General features: G+C 43.9%; 2 protein-coding genes across 2 annotated transcripts; one reads left to right on the top strand and one right to left on the bottom strand.

Moving 5' to 3' along the window:
* Positions 1-1,226: 1,226 nt before the first annotated feature.
* Positions 1,227-2,916, top strand: LOC311502209 (15-hydroxyprostaglandin dehydrogenase [NAD(+)]-like; the record flags this gene model as incomplete). Its single annotated transcript, XM_084564335.1, has 5 exons — positions 1,227-1,479; positions 1,768-1,891; positions 2,290-2,396; positions 2,519-2,615; positions 2,828-2,916. The coding sequence occupies exons 1-5, from the start codon at positions 1,255-1,257 to the stop codon at positions 2,914-2,916; spliced, it is 642 nt and encodes a 213-aa protein (XP_084420461.1). The 5' UTR covers positions 1,227-1,254.
* Positions 2,917-6,592: 3,676 nt separating this feature from the next.
* Positions 6,593-22,387, bottom strand: LOC311502315 (butyrophilin-like protein 2; the record flags this gene model as incomplete). Its single annotated transcript, XM_084564490.1, has 7 exons — positions 22,314-22,387; positions 21,324-21,647; positions 16,667-16,990; positions 15,206-15,532; positions 14,696-15,019; positions 6,732-7,055; positions 6,593-6,648 (listed from the first exon to the last, which is right to left on the bottom strand). Exons 1-7 carry the CDS (start codon positions 22,318-22,320, stop codon positions 6,593-6,595), a joined length of 1,686 nt encoding a protein of 561 aa, XP_084420616.1. The 5' UTR covers positions 22,321-22,387.
* Positions 22,388-22,961: the final 574 nt, after the last annotated feature.

Genomic DNA, 22,961 nt, shown 5'->3' with positions numbered 1-22,961 from the left:
ATAATTTCATGAAATAACATGATAATTTCATGTAATAACGTGATACTTATCTTGTTAAAACGTGAAAAATATCATGTTATATCAAGAAACTTTCACGTAATTACATAATATTGAGCCTTTTTTTTTTCTACAGTGTGGCAGCAATACGCTTCCGTAATATCGTAACTAATCTTGGACATAAACATTTTATTATTAATATTGTAAAAACTTTCATCATACGCCTATGCTAGTTTCATTCATTCACTTTCCAGAGGACTGCTTGAATGCCCCCTCTCCTGAGAGCACCCACTATTTACAACTTTAGGCTTTCTTCATTGCAGAACCCATGACTTATAAACCATTTTATGCAGTGTCTTAGAACACCATGCTCCTTGTTATGTTCCTCATGTCTTCCGAGTTTTATTGCTTTGCTTAGTTAGTGCTTAGTCTTTTTCGTGTACTTTACCCTGTCTGTTTTGCCACTCAGGATTCTTGCCAGCCTCTACCTGTTCCCCAAGCTTCCTTGCCAGCAGATTTTCGGAGGACACCAGGTGGTTTGCAACTCTCTGAATCACCCTCAACCTCCTGACTAAAGTTTGGCAAGGTGGATTGTCAAGAAATCTTGTGAACTCAAGAATCTCACCTGAATCCAGCTCTATCTCCTAAAGGTAAACTAATCTTTTAATCCTATGAAGCATAAGTAAATTATTGTCAACCACCATAAATGGCGCCTTGACAGAATGTCAAGCTAACATTGCTAACATTACTAACTATTTGTTTTGAGGAATAGCCCCAATTAAATATGGAAGTACCAGCACAGTAGCATGCAAGTACTATTTAAAATATGTCTCCTAAATTAAAGTGTAAATGTTTTGTCAGCCCCTCCATCCACCCCGACCTCCTCGCCACCAGAACTTTGTGGCTCTGAATCACTGATATCGACAGTAATGTTGTATTAACTTTGGTATTTGAAGATAAAATAAAAATAAAAATGTTCACCCTTGTTCCAGCACCCAAAAATTATTTACTTGTTGGGTTTATTTGATTTATTGAACACCTTTGCATTCACTGTACTGGGTTTTCTTTCAAACTAAGCTATGTTTACTCACCAAAACACACATTGCTATCAGGACTGCATAAAACCACCATCATGCACATGTGTGATACAAAACAAGCAGGAGCTGCTCACATCAAGAAATGCTCCGTAGGGCCACTAGCGGTTATGAAAACAAACTGAGTTTTAATAAGCTAGTGTTTAACTAGTAAATTAACACGATGCCTTTCATGCCAGCAACTTTGTTAAACCTTGGCTTGTCCTTCTTTTGTCCATGTAAGAGAACACCTTCCAAGAGCTTCCATTTCCAAATCGCTTACCCTCCACCTCTCTTCTGCTACCGAACAGCTGGAATGGCGTTAAATGGTAAACTTGCTGTGGTGACTGGAGCAGCGCTGGGGATCGGAAAAGCAACAGCAGAGCTTCTTTTGCGAAATGGTGCCAAGGTAAAGTGTTGCTGCGGTTAGTGCGAGGGCCCGTGTGCGTTTATTTTGCATCTCTACACCCTTACAGGTGCATCAAAGAAGGAAAAGCCAAACAATTTTCTAAAGTGAATGTTTTAAGAATAAAATGTGCCCATTTAATCTTGTACCAGACCAGATTCCAGCCTTGTTCAACGGGGGAATACAAAAGCAGTGAATCCAGCTTGTTAAATATTTTACTATAACCCTGAAACAGCAAAAATGCAGCTACAAAGAACACGGAGATCATTTGTTTGACCTTCATCTGTACAGGTTGTACTCTTGGATGTGAATGAAACTGCGGGCAAAGCTTTGGAGGAAGCCCTCAACAAACAGTACGGACAAGAGAGAAGTCTGTTCCTAAAGTGTGACGTTGAGTCAGAGGAGCAGGTCAAAGGTGACACAGCTATGCACACACTGTTTCATGAAGGGTTCACATTAAATCTATATTTCCTCCATTGTCCAACACCTATCAGTTGTTATTCTCTTGGCTCTTCTGCTTTCATTGTTTGGTGCCACCTCTTCTTGTTTTTCCACCTGCCCGCGAACCACAAATCAGTCTCTGCATGCCATCTTGGTTAATGTCTCAATTCCTAACGGCATCCGGATGAGAGAGAGAAGGCCTGTCGGAGGTGCTCTGAGCAAGTAGGCAGTGGCGTAGGCCTGCACACAACCATTAGCTTGTCAATCGATTAATCTGTCGATAGTTGTCCAAGGTGGTGGTTCCTTTTTTTGGTTCCTGTTGTTCCTTTATGTTTTAATGTGGAATGAAACCAGCTGTTTTCTGCTTTCGAGCTGCCTTCCAGAGCACAGCGGAGACCTTCGGAAGGATGGACATCGTGTCCAACAATGCCGGCATCTTGAATGAGGGGGAGTGGGAGAAAACGGTCTCCATAAACCTCGTAAGGGTCTCTACTCTCCCCTCATACATGTTTCTACTAACAACCACAGACAGAACTCAGAATTATCACAGGATTCATGTCACGTTGGTATTGAAAGAGTTCATGTCCATTCTGTGTTGTAGATGGGGGTTATCAGGGTGACCTATGTGGCTTTGGAGCACATGAACAAGTTGACTGGAGGTCGGGGAGGGGTGATGATTAACACAGCATCTATGGCAGGTATAGAGCGCATGGTGTACCTTCATTTAGAAGACAGAAATAGCAAGAACCACTCCTGTCTCTTTGAGCATTTACTACATATTTAGTTTAAAACGATTTGTTCATACAGTATATTCAACCACGTGCATAGGAGATGTTAGGAAAGGGAAACTGCTCCAGGTTCTGGATTCTGTTCATCCCAGGTGTTGACAGATATGACATGTTCACCACAGGTCTCGGCCCTCTACCTAGCTGTCCTGTCTACACAGCCACTAAACACGCCGTGGTCGGCTTCACTCGAGCCATGGTGGTGAGGACATGAGGAAGTTTAATGATGATTTTATTTTATGCCCGTGTGTCTGAAATTGTGTCCTGGAGCTGGTGACTGATGAGACAAAGAATGGAGACGCCCTTATTTGCATTTAAATAAACTGCACCAAAGTGCAAAAAATTGTGGGTATAAATGATGTTCATATTCTGTCATTTATCTGTTGTGAACACCAGACCCAGACAGTTGTAGTTGAATTTAACCTACTTAAGATGAATTCAATTTGTTTACCTGCAAAAGTTCAGAGTTCTCCTGTTACGCCAAATAATTGTTCAATGCTGCTATTCTACTGCTCCTCTTGTGTCCTCACGTGGACCTTCAACACCTTTTACCTGGTGAGGAAAGTCCCAACACTTTCTCAAGAAGCTGAGATTAGAGACCTCTCAGCTACTAGTGAGCTAAAGACACTGCCCTCCAAAAGGAATATTTTTCCCTGGCTACAGTTTGATCAACGTCATGAGGACGAACCAGAAGACTATTAGGAAAATGTTTTGTGGACAGATGAAACCAAAGTATAATAGTTTGGTTTAAATGAAAGACATCATGTGTGAAGACTAAACAACACTGTGTTCCAGCATCAGAATCTCATTCTGTCCTTGAAAGATAGGGGTGGTAATGTCCTTATTTGGGTCTGTTTTGCTGCATCCAGTGCATCATTGATGGACCAATGAATTCTGAGTTATACCACCAAATTCTAAACAAAAATGTCAGGACATCTGTTTGTGAGCTGAGTCTTAAAGAGAAGCTGTGTTGTTGGTGTCAATTTTTTTTAACACTAAACTCATTTTTTTTTTTTTTTGTTCTCGCTCATGGACTGCGACATAATGTTGTTCTCGCTCCTCCTTGTTTGGGAGTTCTCGCAGCTTGTTCTCGACACATCAACCGGGCAGAACTTTTTTTTTCTCCTGTGGTGTCCAGTTACAAATCTGTGATTGGTCAGAAATTGGAAATGGGCGTGGTTATTGCGGGAAAAAACGGAAATGCTAGCGGCAGCTCTGTGAGCTCCCAGATGCTAATATTAGCGGTGTGGCGGCTAATCTCTCTTGGGTAGAGATCGGCATAATGTGTATGGGTGCATGCTGAATGAACGGCGTGATCCGACGGAGGCGGCCGTCAAAATGACAGGTTGACTGATATAAATATAAATACACATCAGAGTGTAACATTATGTTCCTTTATTGAATAAGGAGAAATCAAACCTGAAGTCACACAGTGACTCTACAAGATAGAAAGCACACAATCAGAGCATATAGTACAACACAGAGGTCTGTATATAATAGGCCTACACCCCACATGTCTGCACACTGAAAGAAATACAGGACACATCCATACACATCAAATGAATAGACCAATGAATGGATGCAGTAGCCTCCCTGCCAGCTTGTATACACACAGTAGGCCTAAACAGCACAAACGTCATAAACATCAAGTTAAATAAATAAATCAATAAAAACACACATTCCTCTGCCACTACAGGACATATTAACTGAACTTTAAAGCATGCATATGTGCTTCCTGGGGGTCTGTGGATGGTGTCAGGAGAAAAGGCTGGCAGGCATAGCCCCCGTCTCCTAGCAACACAGCAGAGAGTTCACCTGTCAACACAACATGTCATCATTACAGCCTCATAAACAGAGAGACAGTGGTTATTAATAGGGGCTGTGTGGCTCACCTTGTGATAGGCGCTGGTAGATCTGGAGTCATGGACTGAGCCAGGCCATTGTGATCAGACAGTCAGCACTGCAGAGCATCTGAGATCAGAAGATGAGGACTATTAAACCAATCAGTGCACATCACCAGCAATGTACAGTGTTCATCAAAAAGTTATGTTCACCTGAACATCAATGCTGTGAAAGGCTCTCACAAGAATGACCACACCACTGTCAGAGCAGAAAGGAATATTCCTTTTGACCTTTTATTTTTATTTAAGATGTGTCATCTTCTTGGAGCTGGGTTTGTGTTACAGTCAGCATACAGTGTGCATTGAAGGCATAACTCACCTCCTGCTCAAGTTTTTTTATTTCCAGGTCCAGTTTTCTAATCGTCCTCCTCTTTATTTCAGACTCCAGTGCAAGGTTTTCCATCTTTTTCTTCTTGTACTGCATGTCTACATCAGACAGTTGTATCTGGTTGGCATACAACTGTCAGTATATATTAATTATATTATATTAAATTAATTAGTTAGCATTACCATACATTTAACAAATAAAGAGACATATCAGTTTCGAACATTTATTAAATTACTACCATATCCAAACAGTGGTAATGAGGTAGATAGTATGAAAAACCAAGTCCATCAATATTCAGTGCATAAAAGAACATGACCTCAGCTTATAATGTGCTGCTTAGGAAAACACCACAAGTACATAATATTAAAAACATTTCTACATTAACATTAACACATTTGCAACAATTTACAAGCATGAACATCTGACCTCATATTAGCGGAACACCTTTAAAAGATATTAGCAGAGCATTTAAAACAACATGGGCGATCTAAATGAATGCATGGCAAGGCGTGGCTGTGTCCAAAGGTCCTTCATCACGGCTCCAACTTTAGGCAATAATCCAAAACATCATGTAAAACCCCCACTGACTTTTTGTGATGATATCATCATATAGCGCTCTTATGTGGCAGTTAACTAATTAAAATATCAAGAGGAAGGATGGTAATGCAAATAACAAGAATATCTGGAGAGAAAACATGATGAGTTTTGTTGAATATTTCAATAAATATCCAGTCTGACCTGAACATGTGTGTTCTTATTGTGATCTATTGTTCTGTCCTATGTCTTATCATGTGTTTGTGTTACCTGTCTAGGGACTGTGGATGAAAATGAGCATTGTTGCTAGAATCCATCATATTTACATCTATTACTGTCTGAGTAGATGTTCATTAATGTGAACTGTCCCTATCAAATAAATAAGTAAATAATACAACGCTCTGCTCTAGCTCCACCACCATTTGTTAAATCTGGTACAGTGTATCTACTCTGTGATTAATGCACTTTGTACATGGTCCCTGTAAGAAATAAACTAAAAACTAAACTAAAACTCTGCTGAATCAGCTGATCACTTGGTCTTTATTCCTTCTAGATCATCATGTTGGATTCTGCTTCTCCAAGAGTTGGATAGTTCTCAGATGAAGGAAAGACCTCAGCTCCAGCCACACTGTTCACACTGTTTGAAGGTTATTTTCATCACTGATTATTCTCTGATCTGGAAAAAATTTCATTTGTTTTCCCGTGATAACGGGATAATTTTCTCGAGATCTCGTGATAATAATGCTTTGTTTTTCCGAGATAACGATGTAATTAATTCGTGATCTCGAGAAAACAAAACAATATTGTAGTAGGCTTCTTAGATTACACTCACTTATGTGTCTATTGTCTGTAATAGCAAGTGTCAGACCTTGATTGAAAAGATATGTGACGCGGTTATCAGTATGCTCCTGCTCCTCTGACATTGCTACACTGAATGATGTTTCCTGCACTGATTTAATATAATTAAATTATCCCGTTATCACGGGAAAACGGAGGAAATGAAATGTATGAATGCATGGCCGTTTAGGGCTTCCGTAGACATGAACTCTGCTTCACCAGCAGCTTTATCTTCTTTTAAATCATCATCAGATCCTTCACTGATCAATAATCAAAGATCAACAACCTGATCAAACTGACTCTTCAGCCATCAGAGGAGACGTTACATCCTGGACCTGGACTCTGTCTGCAGAGGAGACACAAGACAGTTAGAGACAAAGACAGACAGAAAGAAAGAAAGAAAGAAAGAAAGAAAGAAAGAAAACAAACCTTTCACTCTGAGCTCCACTGTTTTCCATCTCAGGATGTCTCCCTCCTTGTTGTAAACTCTACAGATGTACCATCTACTGTCTCCATCTGTGGGGTATTTCAGGGTCAGACTGAGGTCTCCAGTTTTCAGCAGGTCTTCATTCATCTTCGTTCTGTTTCTGTAAAACTGGTTCTGGTCTTCAAGCTGGTCAGAGCCGTTCTGATACACATGGGCCGTCCTGTTGTATCTGTCCATCCACTCCACTTTAGCGTCTCCGTCCAGCTCTGTGGTTCTGAAGGTCAGCTGGACAGACTCCACCCCTGAATCCACCTCCACCTGGGGGACTGAGAGGACAACAAATCTCATCATCAGCTGTAGAGACAGCAGCAGCAGCAGCAGCAGCAGAAGCAGCAGGTTTTCATGACTTTATTGAATGATTGTAGAGAAAGCTGAAGGACAGAAGGACACCAAAGATGAAGCTGGTCTCAGAAAACTTTTCACCAAATTGTCTAAAAACAACAGTTAAAAGATTAAAGAATTCAGTGAGTCTTGTCCACTCAGTGAAAACGATGGAAGACAGTCTCATTCAGCTTATTGGTAACAGCAGGGCTAAGAACAGAGATAAAAGCCTTTGAAGCTAAATCATGGGGCCTTGATGAGGCCTCTGTCCCTTCCAGAGAGCCTCTGCCTCCAGAGCCCCAGGACCCTCTGAGCCACCCAGCAGAGAGCCCACGGCCCGGGCATCAGTCAAGTCTGGACCTGCTGCATCCACCAGCTGCTTCAGGCACAAGGTCTTAGTTTGGTGCAGCGTCCCCATCAGGGCAGGCGTGGCGGCGCTGCACACATCCAGCCTCACCTCGTGGATCAGTGGCTCCTTCAACAACCAGTGCAGAGAGTTAGACTTTTCACTTTCTTTAAGGCTAAAAAGAGCCCAGGATCTAAAAACACCCTGATAAAACGGAGGTAAAACCCTTACATTTAGAAATTTAGAATCAGATAAAAACAGAGCAGCATCCAGTCCCAGGTTATTCACATGTCTGAGAATACAACTAGCCACTTCTCTCCACACCAGGTCTGACGGACCTGTCAGGAACCTCTGGATGAACTGTAACCTGAATGTGGCTGTTCTACTGGCCAGGTGGACGAGGCCCTGTCCCCCCTCCTTCTACTGGCCAGGTGGACGAGGCCCTGTCCCCCCTCCTTCTACTGGCCAGGTGGACGAGGCCCTGTCCCCCCTCCTTCTACTGGCCAGGTGGACGAGGCCCTGTCCCCCCTCCTCCCTGGATAAAAACAGTACACTCTGTGGTACTCAGTGTAGACCATCCCAGAAGAAACTGATCATTTTTGTTTGAATCTGGGCTAGTAAACCTGAGGGGGGGGTCCATACATGTCAGGCGATGCCAGAGCTGAGAGGCTACTCTACCTTTGTAAGACATCTGAGGAGGCATCCATTTCCATTTAGCCAGTCTACCCTCTATTTTATCTGTGACACTCTCCCAGTTCTTCTGGACTATTATTTCGTTTCCTAAAAAGTCACCGTATTTCAAACCGTCTCTCTTCCAAACCAGGTTCTGGGGGAGAACTGGGAGACCGTCACGCCACTCACCGACTGCAAGAGCTTCACTTTTTTTCCAGTTCACAGTCACTGATGATAAAACATTCAAATCTTTTGTAATATTAGCTAAAATGTCTATTTCACGCTGGCTTTTTATAAAAACAATGACATCATCAGCATAAGCAAACAATGTTCTCTCTAAAACCAGGTCCAATCAGGCCTTCAGTACTTGAGCGTATCCTGTGGAGCAGGGGTTCTAGGGAGAGTGCATAGAGCATACCAGACAGTGCACAGCCCTGTCGGATGCCTCTACACACTCTGAAAGGAGCACACAGACTACCATTGAACTTCAGCACACTCTCAATACCACTGTACAACACCCTGATCTTAGCAATGAAACCAGCGCTGAACCCAAACTTCTCCATAGTTTTCCAGAGGAAGCAGTGTTCAGCGTGGTCAAAAGCCTTTTCCTGATCCAGAGAAATCAGACCGGAGTCTACACCCAATGAGCTGGAGACCTCCAAAACATCTGGAATTAGGTAGATATTATCTACCATGGACCTGCCGGGCACACAGTACGCCTGGTCCCGATGGATGACTTGATGGACTGCCGCTCTCAGCCTGTTGGCCAGGACTTTGGACAAGATCTTGTAATCCATACAAAGCAGAGACACAGGGCGCCAGTTCTTAATGTCCTGCAGGTTTCCTTTCTTAGGCAGGAGAGTGATTATGGCTCTGTGGCAGGACAGTGGCAATGAACCTGAAGCCATGCTTTCATTAAAAACATCTAAAAGATCAGCTGATAAAATGTCCCAGAAGGCTTTATAAAATTCCACAGTCAGGCCATCGATGCCGGGAGCCCTCCACCCCTGCATGCTCTGCAGAGCGCCGTGAAGTTCCTGCAGCTGTAAAGGCCTCTCCAGCTTTGAGTTGGTCTCCTCTGAGACCTGAGGCAGTTCGCTGCAGAACTCTTGACACAGTGGCTCATCCTCTTCATATTCACTGGAGTACAAAGAGGAATAAAAAGCAACAGCTCTCCTTCTGATCTGTCCAGGTTCTGTCAGTTCCTGCCCTGTGTCTGACAGGAGAGAGTGGATCACTGGATTCTTCTGTCCTCGTTTCTTCTCCAGACCAAAGAAGAAGCTGGACGGTGCATCCATCTCTGAGATGTTCTGTACTCTGGATCTCACCAGTCCACCATGTGCTTTTGTCTCCAGCAGGTTGGCTAAAGCCATTTTTTTAGCTTTGAGGATTTCAGTATGTCCTCGATTTCCTGTGGACTCACTCATTGTTTCTAGCTCCACTATATCAGTCTCCAGGTCTTTTACAGATCTGGTGATGTCTCTTGTGACACTGAGTGTGTGCTGCTGACACAAGAGCTTAATTTCTATCCTCCCACGGTCCCACCACTGTCTCAGACATGTGAATCCACATTTTCTCTGTCTGAAGGCACTCCAGAAGTAACTAAGAACATCTTTAAACCTCTTATCAAAAGTTAAAACTGAGTTAAAATGCCAGTATGCACTCTTAGTAAAATGTAAAACCCAACTGGCATGACTCTACACGTTTTAAAAATAATAAAATGTTGCTTCAAACAATAAAAACGGTCAAGTCTGGCTAAGGAGACCCTATCTTCTCTAGAATGGGACCATGTATACTGCCTGGAGTCATCCACCAGGCCATGAGAGTGAACCAGCTGCCTCAGAGCATGCTGGGAGGCTGGATGAGGCTCTGCATGGTTACGGTCTAAAAACTAATTTTCAGTTAAAATCCCCTCCAAAGAATAAAAAATCCTCCGAGCCACAGTCACTCAGTTTGTCACTAACTTGCTTCAGTAACATCCTCCTCTCTGCACCATTGGTTAGAGCATAGATATTAACCCTTGTGTACCGTTAAAAAACACTACCCTTTCATACGGTTAGTGGCTGAAAACAGCCACTAACTTTTAACTGCTGTAAAAATATATCAGATAAATATTTTTTTCATCTTTTTTTGCAGAAATCTGTTAATCAACCTCAGTCCTCATCAAAACTGCAAAATATTAAAAAGACGGGAGACGGGAGATTTTTTTACCTGTTATGACAGTCTTGGATATGTCAAAGACTAGTAACATCATTGACTTTGAAGCATATTTAGTTTTTCATTAAAACTTCCTTTCATAGCGTTAGTGGCTGTTTTTGCCCCATTGACTCCCATTATAACCACATTATTTGAATGCACAGACATGACACTAAATAACAATGCATTTTACAATCTTGGTGATTCCCCCTGTTCAGAAGGACTCAAATTTGGCAATTTTACTCTTGACCACCAAATCACACCATTTACCCATCACATAGGCCTGTTGTATAAAAAGATTAGTTTTTCTATTTGATATATAGAGTTTATGAGAATATTAGTGTGTGTGTGGGTGTGTGTGTGTGTGTGCGTGTGGGTGTGTGTGGGTGTGTGTTTGGCAATTTTACTGTTGACCACCAAATCCCATTACATGGGTCTGTTGTATAAAAAGATTAGTTTCTGGATAACAAAGAACGAAACGATACTGTACTTGCGAGGTCATGTTATTTTATTTGTCTGCATGTTAGGGGTGTGTGTACTGACACTGAACATGTGTCTGTGTGTGGGTGTGTGTGGGATTGTGTGTCTTCAGTCTTTAAGCGAGACTTGCATCATGTCACCTGGTGCACTTTGCATGTGTGTTCTCCACAACAAATGCAAGTGGTGACCGTTCTCCTTTCAGTCCTTTGCACAACGTGCAGGTTCCCCGCTGGCTCTGGCTCTGACGGGGCAGTTGCAGCAACCCACATCTCTCTCACCAGTGCAGCAGCAACAGGTGCATGAGAAAGGCACTCTCCTTAGAAATGCTGGAGACACCAAAGAATTTCCCAGCTCTTCCAAGGAAAAGCCTCGTCTTGAAGTGCTTTCTCTGGTTCCAAGAGGGATCCACAGCAATGAAAATAACAAAAGCATTATATGCTTGTTTGTGTTTACTCTATGTAGACTCTCTGTAGTTCTGAGTGCCAAGGCTACTCTTCTCAAGATCAAAAGGCCAGCAGGCCAGCAGGTGCATAAAAACACTTACACTTTGTTTTTGTTGACTTGTGTAGTTCTGAGAGCTGTTTTGCTTATATCAATGGCAGTGCCATCGAGAGAGAGAGTTGCGACACTCCCATAGACCTCCGTTGTAAAAAATGGCGGCGCTTTTAACCGCCAAACACTGTCATTTGGGCGTTCGACCTCATTCATTTACATTGCTGCGAGTTGAGTTGTTCCAGAGCTAAGCTGCTGAAATATCGACCTCTTTTGAATTGTCAACTGTCTATATTGTGTCAGAGGCCCTTTGCGATGCTTATACTGGTCTTCATTTGTATATGCACAGCGTAATTATTTATATTTTATCTTGGTTGTTTCAACCAATTTTCTAGCATTGCCTGCTAGCCTGCTAATTAGCCAGCGCGACTTCCCCTGCTGTGAAGGTAGTTCGGTGATGAATCGCTACCACCTTTATAGCAACTTTTATTTAATTGAATTTTGGGATATACTAACTTTTAATTATGTGACGTGTTGGCTGTACTTAATTTGTTGTACTGTTCCTGTTCCATGTTCACTTGGCTAGTGTACAATTTGCCCAGTGCTACTTGCTGATGCTTGATGAGATGCTGATAGATTGCTATCCCGTATGTCAAGGCATTGTCGTGACTCGTGATTTGAGAGAGGGTTATTTAATTAGGAATGACGGGAATTTTAGGACTGGCGAGTTTGGCGTTGTGGTCCTGGAAAAGTTAAGTTACAGCCTCTAAAGCCAGTGCTACTACCCATGCGAACATGAACACTAAGCTTTTCTCTCCATGTAGCCTAAAACTTATCTAAGTAAGTTTTTCGTTGTCACCCTGCCTCTCCAAATGCAAAACTGACATTAACAAAAATGCAATAATGTAATAACAGCTGAAAAAGTACTTGGGTGTGTGTTTTATTTTATATTTACCGTTCAATAATGCAATCGCTGCTGTCTGTCCCATAGAAGAACATGACAGCCAGCGTATGTTTAGGAACTAATTGGGTTTACATGAACCACGTGACAGCCATAGCGGCGACATCAAAGAGTGTCGCAACTCTCTCTCTCTATGGCTCTGATCAATGGCAGTGCACAAAGGTCACACACATAATTTGAACTCATTCTCCTGAGGACAGCCCTGCAGTCACTACTTTAACGTCTCCGATCATTTTTTATATTGAAAATAAGTCATTTTGTGTGTAATTTTCCCCATATCAGTGACTTTACTTTCTAAATTGGCATTTAAAGGGTCAAAATTTTGATTTATTTTTTAATATTTAGTAGTTTTGATCAGGGCTGAAAGTTGAAAAAATACTTATCTGATATATTTTTACAGCAGTCAAAGTTAGTGGCTGTTTTCAGCTGTTTTCAGCCACTAACCGTATGAATGGGTAGTAAATTTGCCCACAGTGTATTATTGGCCTATTGAAAATTTTGACATTATATTTTCAAAATTGATGTAAAATTAAGGTTCCTCGCCAAAAATCAGTTCATTTGCTGCAACAGAGTGAAAGTTATGGTCAAATTAAGAGCAAAAAGTGACTCCAAGTGGCTGTTTTCAGACCCAACCGTACACAAGGTTATTAATAAAATGGTCAAAAAAAGCCTTAGCTAAAAGACACCTCCCCTCTACGACATGCTCGACCTCCAGAGAAGCTGGAGTGAAGTTCCTGGAGAACAGGGGCCTCATGTACGAAGACTTGCGTGGATTTCCTTCTAAAACGTGGCGCACGCTCAGATTTAGAAGCATTTTCCTTTGTTCATTCCAATCGTGCCTACCCGACCCCTCCCTGTCCACACCTCTTTTAAATATGCAAATTATATTTAAATTGACCCTACACCTGTGCTTCCCCTCTCTGCACGATCTGAAAATGAAAACATAAGAATGAGTAAGAAGAACTTCACAGAAAACGAACTGGGGACGCTACTCACTGGAGTGGAGATGTGCAAAAATGTCCTCTTTGCACGCTGCCACAATGTTGGTTTGGTACGCATGATCTGTACATTGATGAATGAAAATGTTTCCTGTTGACATTTACAAAGTCATGCGGCGCTTTTATAGCAATGTGTGTGCAGTCGAAAGCTTCGATTACATTCAGAAAACCGTCTCTCGCTGCGAATTGCTCTTTAATGTTGACCTGTTCAGATGCATTGTGGGTATTTGATATACCTGGCTGACATGTGGATAATTCTGTCCCACACGGCTGGCACGGCACAGTCCCGATCGGTCAGAGTAATAGTTTTCACATTGATGACAGTTTCCCGGCATCACATCTAAGTGTCTCCAAAGGATCAACAGCTGTAGAAGCCAGCGTACACCAGACATGTTGTTGGCGTAGGCACGTACAAAGTTCCCGGACATTTCACTCTTGATACATCTGAACTTTTCCGTGATTTTTGTACGCACGCAACCTTCGTACATGAGGCCCCCAGGAGACCCACTCCTCCACTGATTACTGTGTGGTGACTTAAAATCACCTCCCCCTTCCACTCGGCATCGGCGCGATGCTCTGTGGCACCGGGCCGGGCCGTGGTCGCCGCCAGAAGGCCAGGCGGAGCCGGCCCCCCTTGGCTAGGACAGACCCTGACAGTATGTCCTTCTTCACCACAACCAAAGCATGACATTACAGAAGAACTGGCAAAGAGAACATAATCAAAATCATCAACCTTAACGTGAAATCTGAGGTTAAGCTCCTCATCACGGTTGTTCAGGATCATGTAGAGCTGTCTCCTGTGAGACACCACATGCTTCAACAATGGAGACTTACAGCCAGAGAGGATCTTTTTAAGAGGAGACACAACTTTTCCATGTCAAGAAAAAACTCTGCTTAGGAACTCATCAGTGATAAAGGGGGGGACATTAGACAGAATGACCTTTGTTGTGGACAGCGTCAACGGTTGCATCGACACAAACATATCATTGACGGTGATACCCGTCTCCACAACCTGGTTCACCTTCTCCACCTGATCCAAGAATAAAACCATAGCTCCGTTCATCCTAGCGGCCGATTTCACAGAACTGTGACCGACCACCTCTCCTACGGCCAAACCGACCTCCTCCACGCTGCACAGAAAGCTGGCACCAACTTTGATGCCGTGCTTCCTAGTCAGCCGGGAGAAGTCTCCATTGACCATGAAGTCTGAGACGCCAACTCACCGAAAAAACTAAAACACACCAACAATCAAACCACTAACTTATCACCATGAACTTAAAACCCACTACACAAGAAAACATTAATGAAAAAAGACAGAAAAAGTTAGAAATCACTCGCTCAGAGTCGCTGCTCACCACACTCACTACCAGCATGCACTCAGAGAGAGAAACAGAGAGAGAGAGAGAGAGAGAGAGAAAGAGAGAGAGAGAGAAAACAAACCTCTGACATTGAGCTTCACTTGTTTCTTCATCATGATGTCTCCCTTCTTGTTGTAAACCCTACAGATGTATCCTCCACTGTCTCCATCTGTGGGGTATTTCAGGGTCAGACTGAGGTCTCCAGTTTTCAGCAGGTCTTCATTCATCTTCGTTCTGTTTCTGTAAATCTGGTTCTGGTCTTCAAGCTGGTCAGAGCCGTTCTGATACACATGGACCTTCCTGTAGTTAGTGTCCTTCCACACCACTTTAGTGTCTTCAGGCAGCTCTGTGGTTCTGAAGGGCAGCTGGACAGACTCCACCCCCTCCTCCACCTCCACCTGGTAGACTGAGAGAAAGAAAGAAAAGATGAAAGGGATAGAGACAGAATGAAAGACAGCTGATGATCCTCTGAGAAAAAAAGGAAAAATAATGAAACAGAAAGAAAGAAAGAACGAAAGAAAGAATGAAACAGCAAGACCGAATGAAAGTGAAAGAAAAGACAAAGAAAAAAGAGAGAGAGAAAAAAACAAACCTTTCACACTGAGCTCCACTTGTTTCTTCATCAGGATGTCTCCCTCCTTGTTGTAGACGGTGCAGGTGTAGGTGTAGGTGTCTTCATCTGTGGGGTATTTCAGGGTCAGACTGAGGTCTCCAGTTTTCAGCAGGTCTTCATTCATCTTGGTTCTGTTTCTGTAAATCTGGTCCTGGTCTTCAAGCTGGTCAGAGCCATTCTGATACACATGGACCTTCCTGTAGTTAGTGTCCTTCCACTCCACTTTAGCGTCTTCAGGCAGGTGAGCTGTGGTTTTGCAGGTCAGCTGGACAGACTCCACCCCTGAATCCACCTCCACCTGGGGGACTGAGAGGACAACAAATCCCATCATCAGCTGTAGAGACAGCAGCAGCAGCTCTGAGCACATTGAAGAGAAATATTTGGAGTGAAACATGTTTGACTGGTTCCAGTCTGAAATATGTCCCATTCTCCATTGAACAGAGACAGTGTTGTCTTTGGTGTCTGTCCAATCATGTGACATCAGTAACATGTTTACAACATTAATGTTCAGGAAGATAACCCCCCCCCACACACACACACACACTTTACCACAGCTGGATCAGCAGCTGACTGATTACTGTAGGACTCATTAGAACATGGACATTATTTCTAAGGTCAGTCAGCTGATCAGTCTGTGAGTTATCAGTTCTTCAGTTAACCTCTGACCTGTATCTACAGTACTGACCTCTGACCTCTGACCTGTATCTACAGTACTGACCTCTGACCTGTATCTACAGTACTGACCTCTGACCTCTGACCTGTATCTACAGTACTGACCTCTGACCTGTATCTACAGTACTGACCTCTGACCTCTGACCTGTATCGACAGTACTGACCTCTGACCTGTATCTACAGTACTGACCTTTGACCTGTATCTACAGTACTGACCTCTGACTTGTATCTACAGTACTGACCTCTGACCTCTGACCTGTATCGACAGTACTGACCTCTGACCTCTATCTACAGTACTGACCTCTGACCTCTGACCTGTATCGACAGTACTGACCTCTGACCTCTATCTACAGTACTGACCTCTGACCTCTGACCTGTATCGACAGTACTGCCCTCTGACCTCTGACCTGTATCTACAGTACTGACCTCTGACCTCTGACGTGTATCGACAGTACTGACCTCTGACCTCTGACCGGTATCTACAGTACTGACCTCTGACCTGTATCCACAGTACTGACCTCTGACCTCTCACCTGTATCTACAGTACTGACCTCTGACCTCTGACCTGTATCTACAGTACTGACCTCTGACCTGTATCTACAATACTGACCTCTGACCTCTGACCTGTATCTACAGTACTGACCTCTGACCTCTGACCTGTATCTACAGTACTGACCTCTGACCTCTGACCTGTATCTATAGTACTGACCTCTGACCTGTATCTACAGTACTGACCTTTGACCTCTGACCTGTATCGACAGTACTGACCTCTGACATTGAGCACCACTTGTTTCTTCATCAGGATGTCTCCCTCCTTGTTGTAGACGGTGCAGGTGTAGGTCTTGTTGTCTCCATCTATGGGGTATTTCAGGGTCAGACTGAGGTCTCCAGTTTTCAGCAGGTCTTCATTCATCTTCGTTCTGTTTCTGTAAATCTGGTTCTGGTCTTCAAGCTGGTCAGAGCCGTACTGATACACATGAACCTTCCTGTAACTGTCCATCCACTCCACTTTAGCGTCTTCAGGCAGGTGAGCTGTGGTTTTGCAGGTCAGCTGGACAGACTCCACCCCTGTATCCACCTCCACCTGGGGGACTGAGAGGACAACAAATCCCATCATCAGCTGTAGAAACAGCAGCAGCAGCTCTGAGCACATTGAAGAGAAATAGTTGGAGTGAAACATGTTTGACTGGTTCCAGTCTGAAATATGTCCCATTCGCCATTGAACAGAGACAAGTTAAGAAGTATAAACTACTGATGTATTAAATGTTAAATGTTAAACTATTTATGAAGTGAATGAATGATTTCAGAACATTTCCCTGTGTCTTAATCAGGTTCGTTCCTTTTCATTCTTATTTCCCAGCACCAGCAGCAGATTGTCTTTCTTGTCTTCTGGCTCATGTATGGTCGAGGGCCTTCTTACCCAAGAACAAACAGGAGCTCTCTAATTATTCATTAATGCCACAAAAGTTCTTCAGTTGTGTGTACCATCAGTTTAGGATCTAATCTGTGCTGATGAATGATTCATGCAAACAATGATCTTCAGTTCTCATCCTGAACTTGACAAAAACATCATTTATCAGAAGAGGAATCCCACCAAGCTGCTGTCATTGGCACATTTTATTAAAGAGTTGATGGTGAGTGGGAGTCCAGACACATATCAGGGTCCATGGTTCCTCTTCCTCTCCTAAATCCACTCTTCTATTCAAATTCAATTCAGAAACCCTTTATTTATCCCTGATGAGCACAGAGAGCAACAACATGGACAAAACTCCAACCCACTCAAACACAGAGTGTAGAATGTGTGAGGGATCTCTTTGGATCCTGTGAGCAGTTCAAATAGTTTGTTGATCACAAAGAGCAGACAGAGCTCTACCAGGACGTCCAATGACTTTAGACTTTAGTGATGGTGTGTCCAGGCTGATGGAATGAAACCAGCAGGTGAATGAGAAGGAGAGCACGCCCTCCATGAAGGAATGGTAAGAAGTCATGAGAAAGTTTTTATTCACCCTGAAGGATCAGACAAAAGTAGGAGGTTTCTAACTTGGTACTTTGTCACCTGTTGACTTGAACCTTCACCACACAAAGCCTGTATCCACCGTCATACATGATCTGTAGAATATAGTCGGTACAACCTACGCCTCTGTTACTGGGGAGAAGACGGAGCTACACACAGAGCTCAGAGACTGGAATGGCAGCGCAGAGTGAACTCTGACCTCTGGTACATTACAAGACAAAAGGAGGCGCCACCTTGTGGTGCTATGTGGCATCAAGTACAACACAAAGTCTGGTTGTTACAGCAGCAGAGCAGAGATTCTACAGTCTGTGTGTGACTGTAATGCTGGTCTGAGGGGTCATAATGTTTTGGCAGTCTGTGTTTAACTGTAATGCTGGTCTGAGGGGTCATAATGTTTTGGCAGCCTGTGTCTGCATGTGTGAGCTCGTTAGGGTCCGGTTGTCATGGCTACCAGGGCCAGCTGCGCGTGAAGTCACCTTCTACCTCTCACCTCTGCCTGAGAGGGAGAAAAAACTGGACCCTAGGATTAGGTGTCCGAACTAATGGACATAAAAAAAGTCCAAACCATAGGACCAAAAGAAATCAGACCCACACTGACCAAACCGTCAAAGGTATCCAAACGGTGTTTTCAGGAAAATAAAGCTACACTTCCCGTGCCTCGTACAAACTTCCAAGTATTTTTCTACTCCAAAGCATGGCTGAGTTATCGCTCAGCAAAGTGAAGGTGGTCATTTCGGAATGTTGCCAATTTTTTCAGTCTTCTCCATTCATTTCAATGGGACAAAACGCCAGAATTTTTCCTGATTATTCCCACACTGTTGGAAGAATCGCTTAGAAAAGTCATGTTTTACAAACCGGTACCACACATGAGGTCTTCTAAATCTGTGGTAGCACTCTCAGCTCAAGGCTCATGTTGAAGACATGCTCCATAACTCCACACAGTTCATCTGCACAGGACTTAAGGAGCCTGGAGCTGATACCATCCGGTCCAGCTGCTTTCCTTGGTTTTATCTTCCTCAGCTCTTTTCTCTCCTGGTCTGCTGTGAAGGACAGGGGTGGGGTATGAGTGGCTCCATCCTGGTGTGAAGTGGTTGTATGGTCTGATGAGCCAGAGGTGTGAGGGGCTGCGTGAGGAGGGCATACGCCAGGTGTCTGCAAATGAGGGAGTGGCTGCATGGGGGGAGGAGTGGGTTCTTGATCAAACCTATTGAAATGTAGATTTAGATCGTTGACCCACTGCTGATCCCCCTCAACATGTTCATGGGGTGTTTTGTAGCCTGAGATGGTTTCCAGGCTTCTCCACAGTAGGCTTATACGCAGGCTGCAGGTGTACAGTAGGCTTATACACAGGCTGCAGGCGAACAGTAGGCTTATACGCAGGCTGCAGGTGTACAGTAGGCTTATACGCAGGCTGCAGGTGTACAGTAGGCTTATACGCAGGCTGCATGTGTACAGTAGGCTTATACGCAGGCTGCAGGCGAACAGTAGGCTTATATGCAGGCTGCAGGTGAACAGTAGGCTTATACGCAGGCTGCAGGTGAACAGTAGGCTTATACGCAGGCTGCAGGTGAACAGTAGGCTTATACGCAGGCTGCAGGTGTACAGTAGGCTTATACGCAGGCTGCAGGCGAACAGTAGGCTTATACACAGGCTGCAGGTGTACAGTGTTGTGGTGAGTTCTTCCTTGAAGTATCTCTGGGGGGGATCTCATGTCTGTCCTGAGGGAACACTACAGCGCTACACAGCACGATCAGCTGTTCCCTCCTGTAAACAAAGGGCCGCTTGGTGCACTGTTACACCGGCCGGTCTGGATGTTGTTATAAATATGTAGACTACAGCGATGGTGAGACTCCCAGTAAAAACTATAAAAGTGTGGTGCTGTCTTAAAAGTATCTACAATGTAATCTCCACTAAAAGTGAAATAAACTGGAAAGAAAGAGAAATCAAGTAAGAGCTGTTACAAGCAGCTGTCGGCTTCGACCGGCGCCAGAAGCTTATAGGAACTTAATGTTAAGGTTGATATATTACTAGTATTAGGAGCAAAGTGTCATTTTAAATGCTATCTATGGAGGACTAGAAGGGATTTACTGACATCTGTTTTACAAGCTGACTTCTTTCCAGATTTGAGGAATACCAGATGAACAAAAGCATCACCAATGAACCACAACAGCCTTCAATCTCATCACCTCATCGTCCACAAATGACTGACAAACTTTAGTAAATGCAATGGAGAATAAGGCCCTGAAATAGCAGAAAATACACCAAGCTGTTGATGGATACGCTGATGATGATGATGTTATGTTTCAATATGAGATGAGACGAGGACAAGACAGGACAGAAATGAAGTATTGTGGAACTCATTCTAGAGCTTTGGAAATGAAATGTCAGCACTTTTTGTACAAATGTTTTCAGCTGCACTTTTCTACATTTGATCAAATGTTTCTTCAGCAAAGAAAGTTTAAAAGGAAGAATATTGTTGCAGATGAGTTCAATGGAACTAGTTAATAGTGCCATATGGAAGGATCAGCTCTTTGCTTTTAGACATTTTATCACATGTTATGATAAATAAATGTAGATTTAAAAAGGATTTATGATCCGTCATTTAAATTGAATAGATTATTACTGTTAAAGGGACTAAATGAAAAGTTTAGGACTGGAGGACAAAGACTTGGTCCCATCTCTGGTATCTACAGTACTGACCTCTGACCTGTATCTACAGTACTGACCTCTGACCTCTGACCTGTATCTACAGTACTGACCTCTGACCTGTATCTACAGTACTGACCTCTGACCTCTGACCTGTATCTACAGTACTGACCTCTGACCTCTGACCTGTATCTACAGTACTAACCTCTGACCTGTATCTACAGTACTGACCTCTGACCTGTATCTACAGTACTGACCTCTGACCTCTGACCTGTATCTACAGTACTGACCCCTGACCTGTATCTACAGTACTGACCTCTGACCTCTGACCTTGGCCTTGCTTTTTTATAGCGCTTTTCTACCTATTGGTACTCAAAGCGCTTTACAGTCACAGACACATCTACCCATTCGCTCACACAAGCACTCACACATTCACACACCAGTGCCACGCACTGGGAGCAACTGGGGGTTCAGTGTCTTGCTCAAGGACACTTCGGCATGTGGCACATTCCGGGGATCGAACCGCTAACCCTCTGGTTCGTGGACAACCCGCTCTACCTACTGAGCAACAGCCGCCCCCGACCCGTATCTACAGTACTAACCTCTGACCTGTATCTACAGTACTGACCTCTGACCTCTGACCTGTATCTACAGTACTGACCTCTGACCTGTATCTACAGTACTAACCTCTGACCTGTATCTACAGTACTAACCTCTGACCTGTATCTACAGTACTAACCTCTGACCTGTATCTACAGTACTGACCTCTGACATTGAGCACCACTTGTTTCTTCATCAGAATGTCTCCCTCCTTGTTGCAGACGGTGCAGGTGTAGGTGTTGGTGTCATCGCCTCTGGGGTATTTCAGGGTCAGACTGAGGTCTCCAGTTTTCAGGTTTTTCTTCATCTTCGTTCTGTTTCTGTAAATCTGGTTCTGGTCTTCAAGCTGGTCAGAGCAGTTCTGATACACATGGACCTTCCTGTAGTCTCTGTCCCTCCACTCCACTTTAGCGTCTTCAGGCAGGTGAGCTGTGGTTTTGCAGGTCAGCTGGACAGACTCCGCCCCTGATTCCACCACCACCTGGTAGACTGAGAGGACAACAAATCCCATCATCAGCTGTAGAGACAGCAGCAGCAGCTCTGATGGTAACAGGACGTCTCTGTCCATCCTTGTCTATGTGTCTCATGTTGGTGGAGGACTCTCAGTGTTCAGTTTGTTTGAGGACGTGGGTCAACCAGGTGACCTGAGCTCACCTGACGTCTGTCACACCTCTGACACAAACCAGTGGAAACTAGTTTGTGACTGAACACCAGTTTTCTTCTTCAGGACATTTGGAGCAGTTACCAAAGAAGAAGTCAGGAACTAATTAGGAACCAATCAGATGAATGGATGAGGAAGAACCCTAACCCTCTGCTCTGGTTTTACTGGGACTGGGAGAGACCTGGACTCATGAGCTCAGAGCTCAGGTCCTGATTGAGGATGTCAGGAGCTTCTGATTAGAGCTGGATTGTGTCTCCGTTTGTTCCTGATGTCTTCCTGACTCGTTCCTTGGTAACTAGTCAAAGCGTCCTGTAAAGTGCTGCAGACATGTTTGATGAAGAGTTTCTGACTTCTGGAACTAAACTTGGAAGTTTCTCTTCAGCTCTCTGTAGCAGCTGTTTGAACTCTGAACTCTTTCAGCAGCTGGAACAAGTCTCCTCCATAGGACACATGTTACCATCAGCATTATGGGTGGTGTAGTAGTAGAGACTCACCTGACATGAAGTAGTGTCGAAAACAAAACAAAAGACCCCCAACGACACCAAGAACAACCAGGAGAACCAGGAGAACCTTGGCCCAGGTTGGAAACAGGTCTGTGGAGAAACATAAAGAAAAACATGACCTCTGACCTCTGACCTGTATCTACAGCTCTGACCTCTGACCTCTGACCTGTATCTACAGCTCTGATCTCTGACCTCTGACCTATATCTACAGTCCTTACAGTACCTTTGAGGTGGTGCAGCACTACTTTCTCTCTCAGGATGTCTTGGCCTCTGTAGACGGTGCAGATGTATGATCCAGAGTCTCTCTCTGCGGGGTATTTCAGGGTCAGACTGAGGTCTCCAGTTTCCAGCAGGTCTTCATTCATCTTCGTTCGGCCACAGTAAAGGTTATCTTGTTTGTTAAGTTGGTTGTTTCCGTCTCGATACACATGGACCATGATGAATTCTGGCTCAGAGCGAGTCCACTCCACTGAGGTGTCCTCAGGCAGGTCAGCATTTGTTCTGCATGGTAGGATGACAGACTCCGCCCCTTCCTGCACCTTCACATCCACCTGCTGGTCTGAGAGGACAATAATAAACTGTAGAGGCAGGTGTTTGCATCAAAACTGACAAAACTCCCCAAAGAAGATGAGGATGAAG

The sequence above is a fragment of the Chelon labrosus genome, assembly GCF_963514085.1.
Source record: "Chelon labrosus genome assembly, chromosome: 17".
NCBI lineage: Eukaryota > Metazoa > Chordata > Actinopteri > Mugiliformes > Mugilidae > Chelon > Chelon labrosus.
Note: the sequence above shows the minus strand (reverse complement) of the source record. Positions and strands in the feature narration are given on the sequence as shown.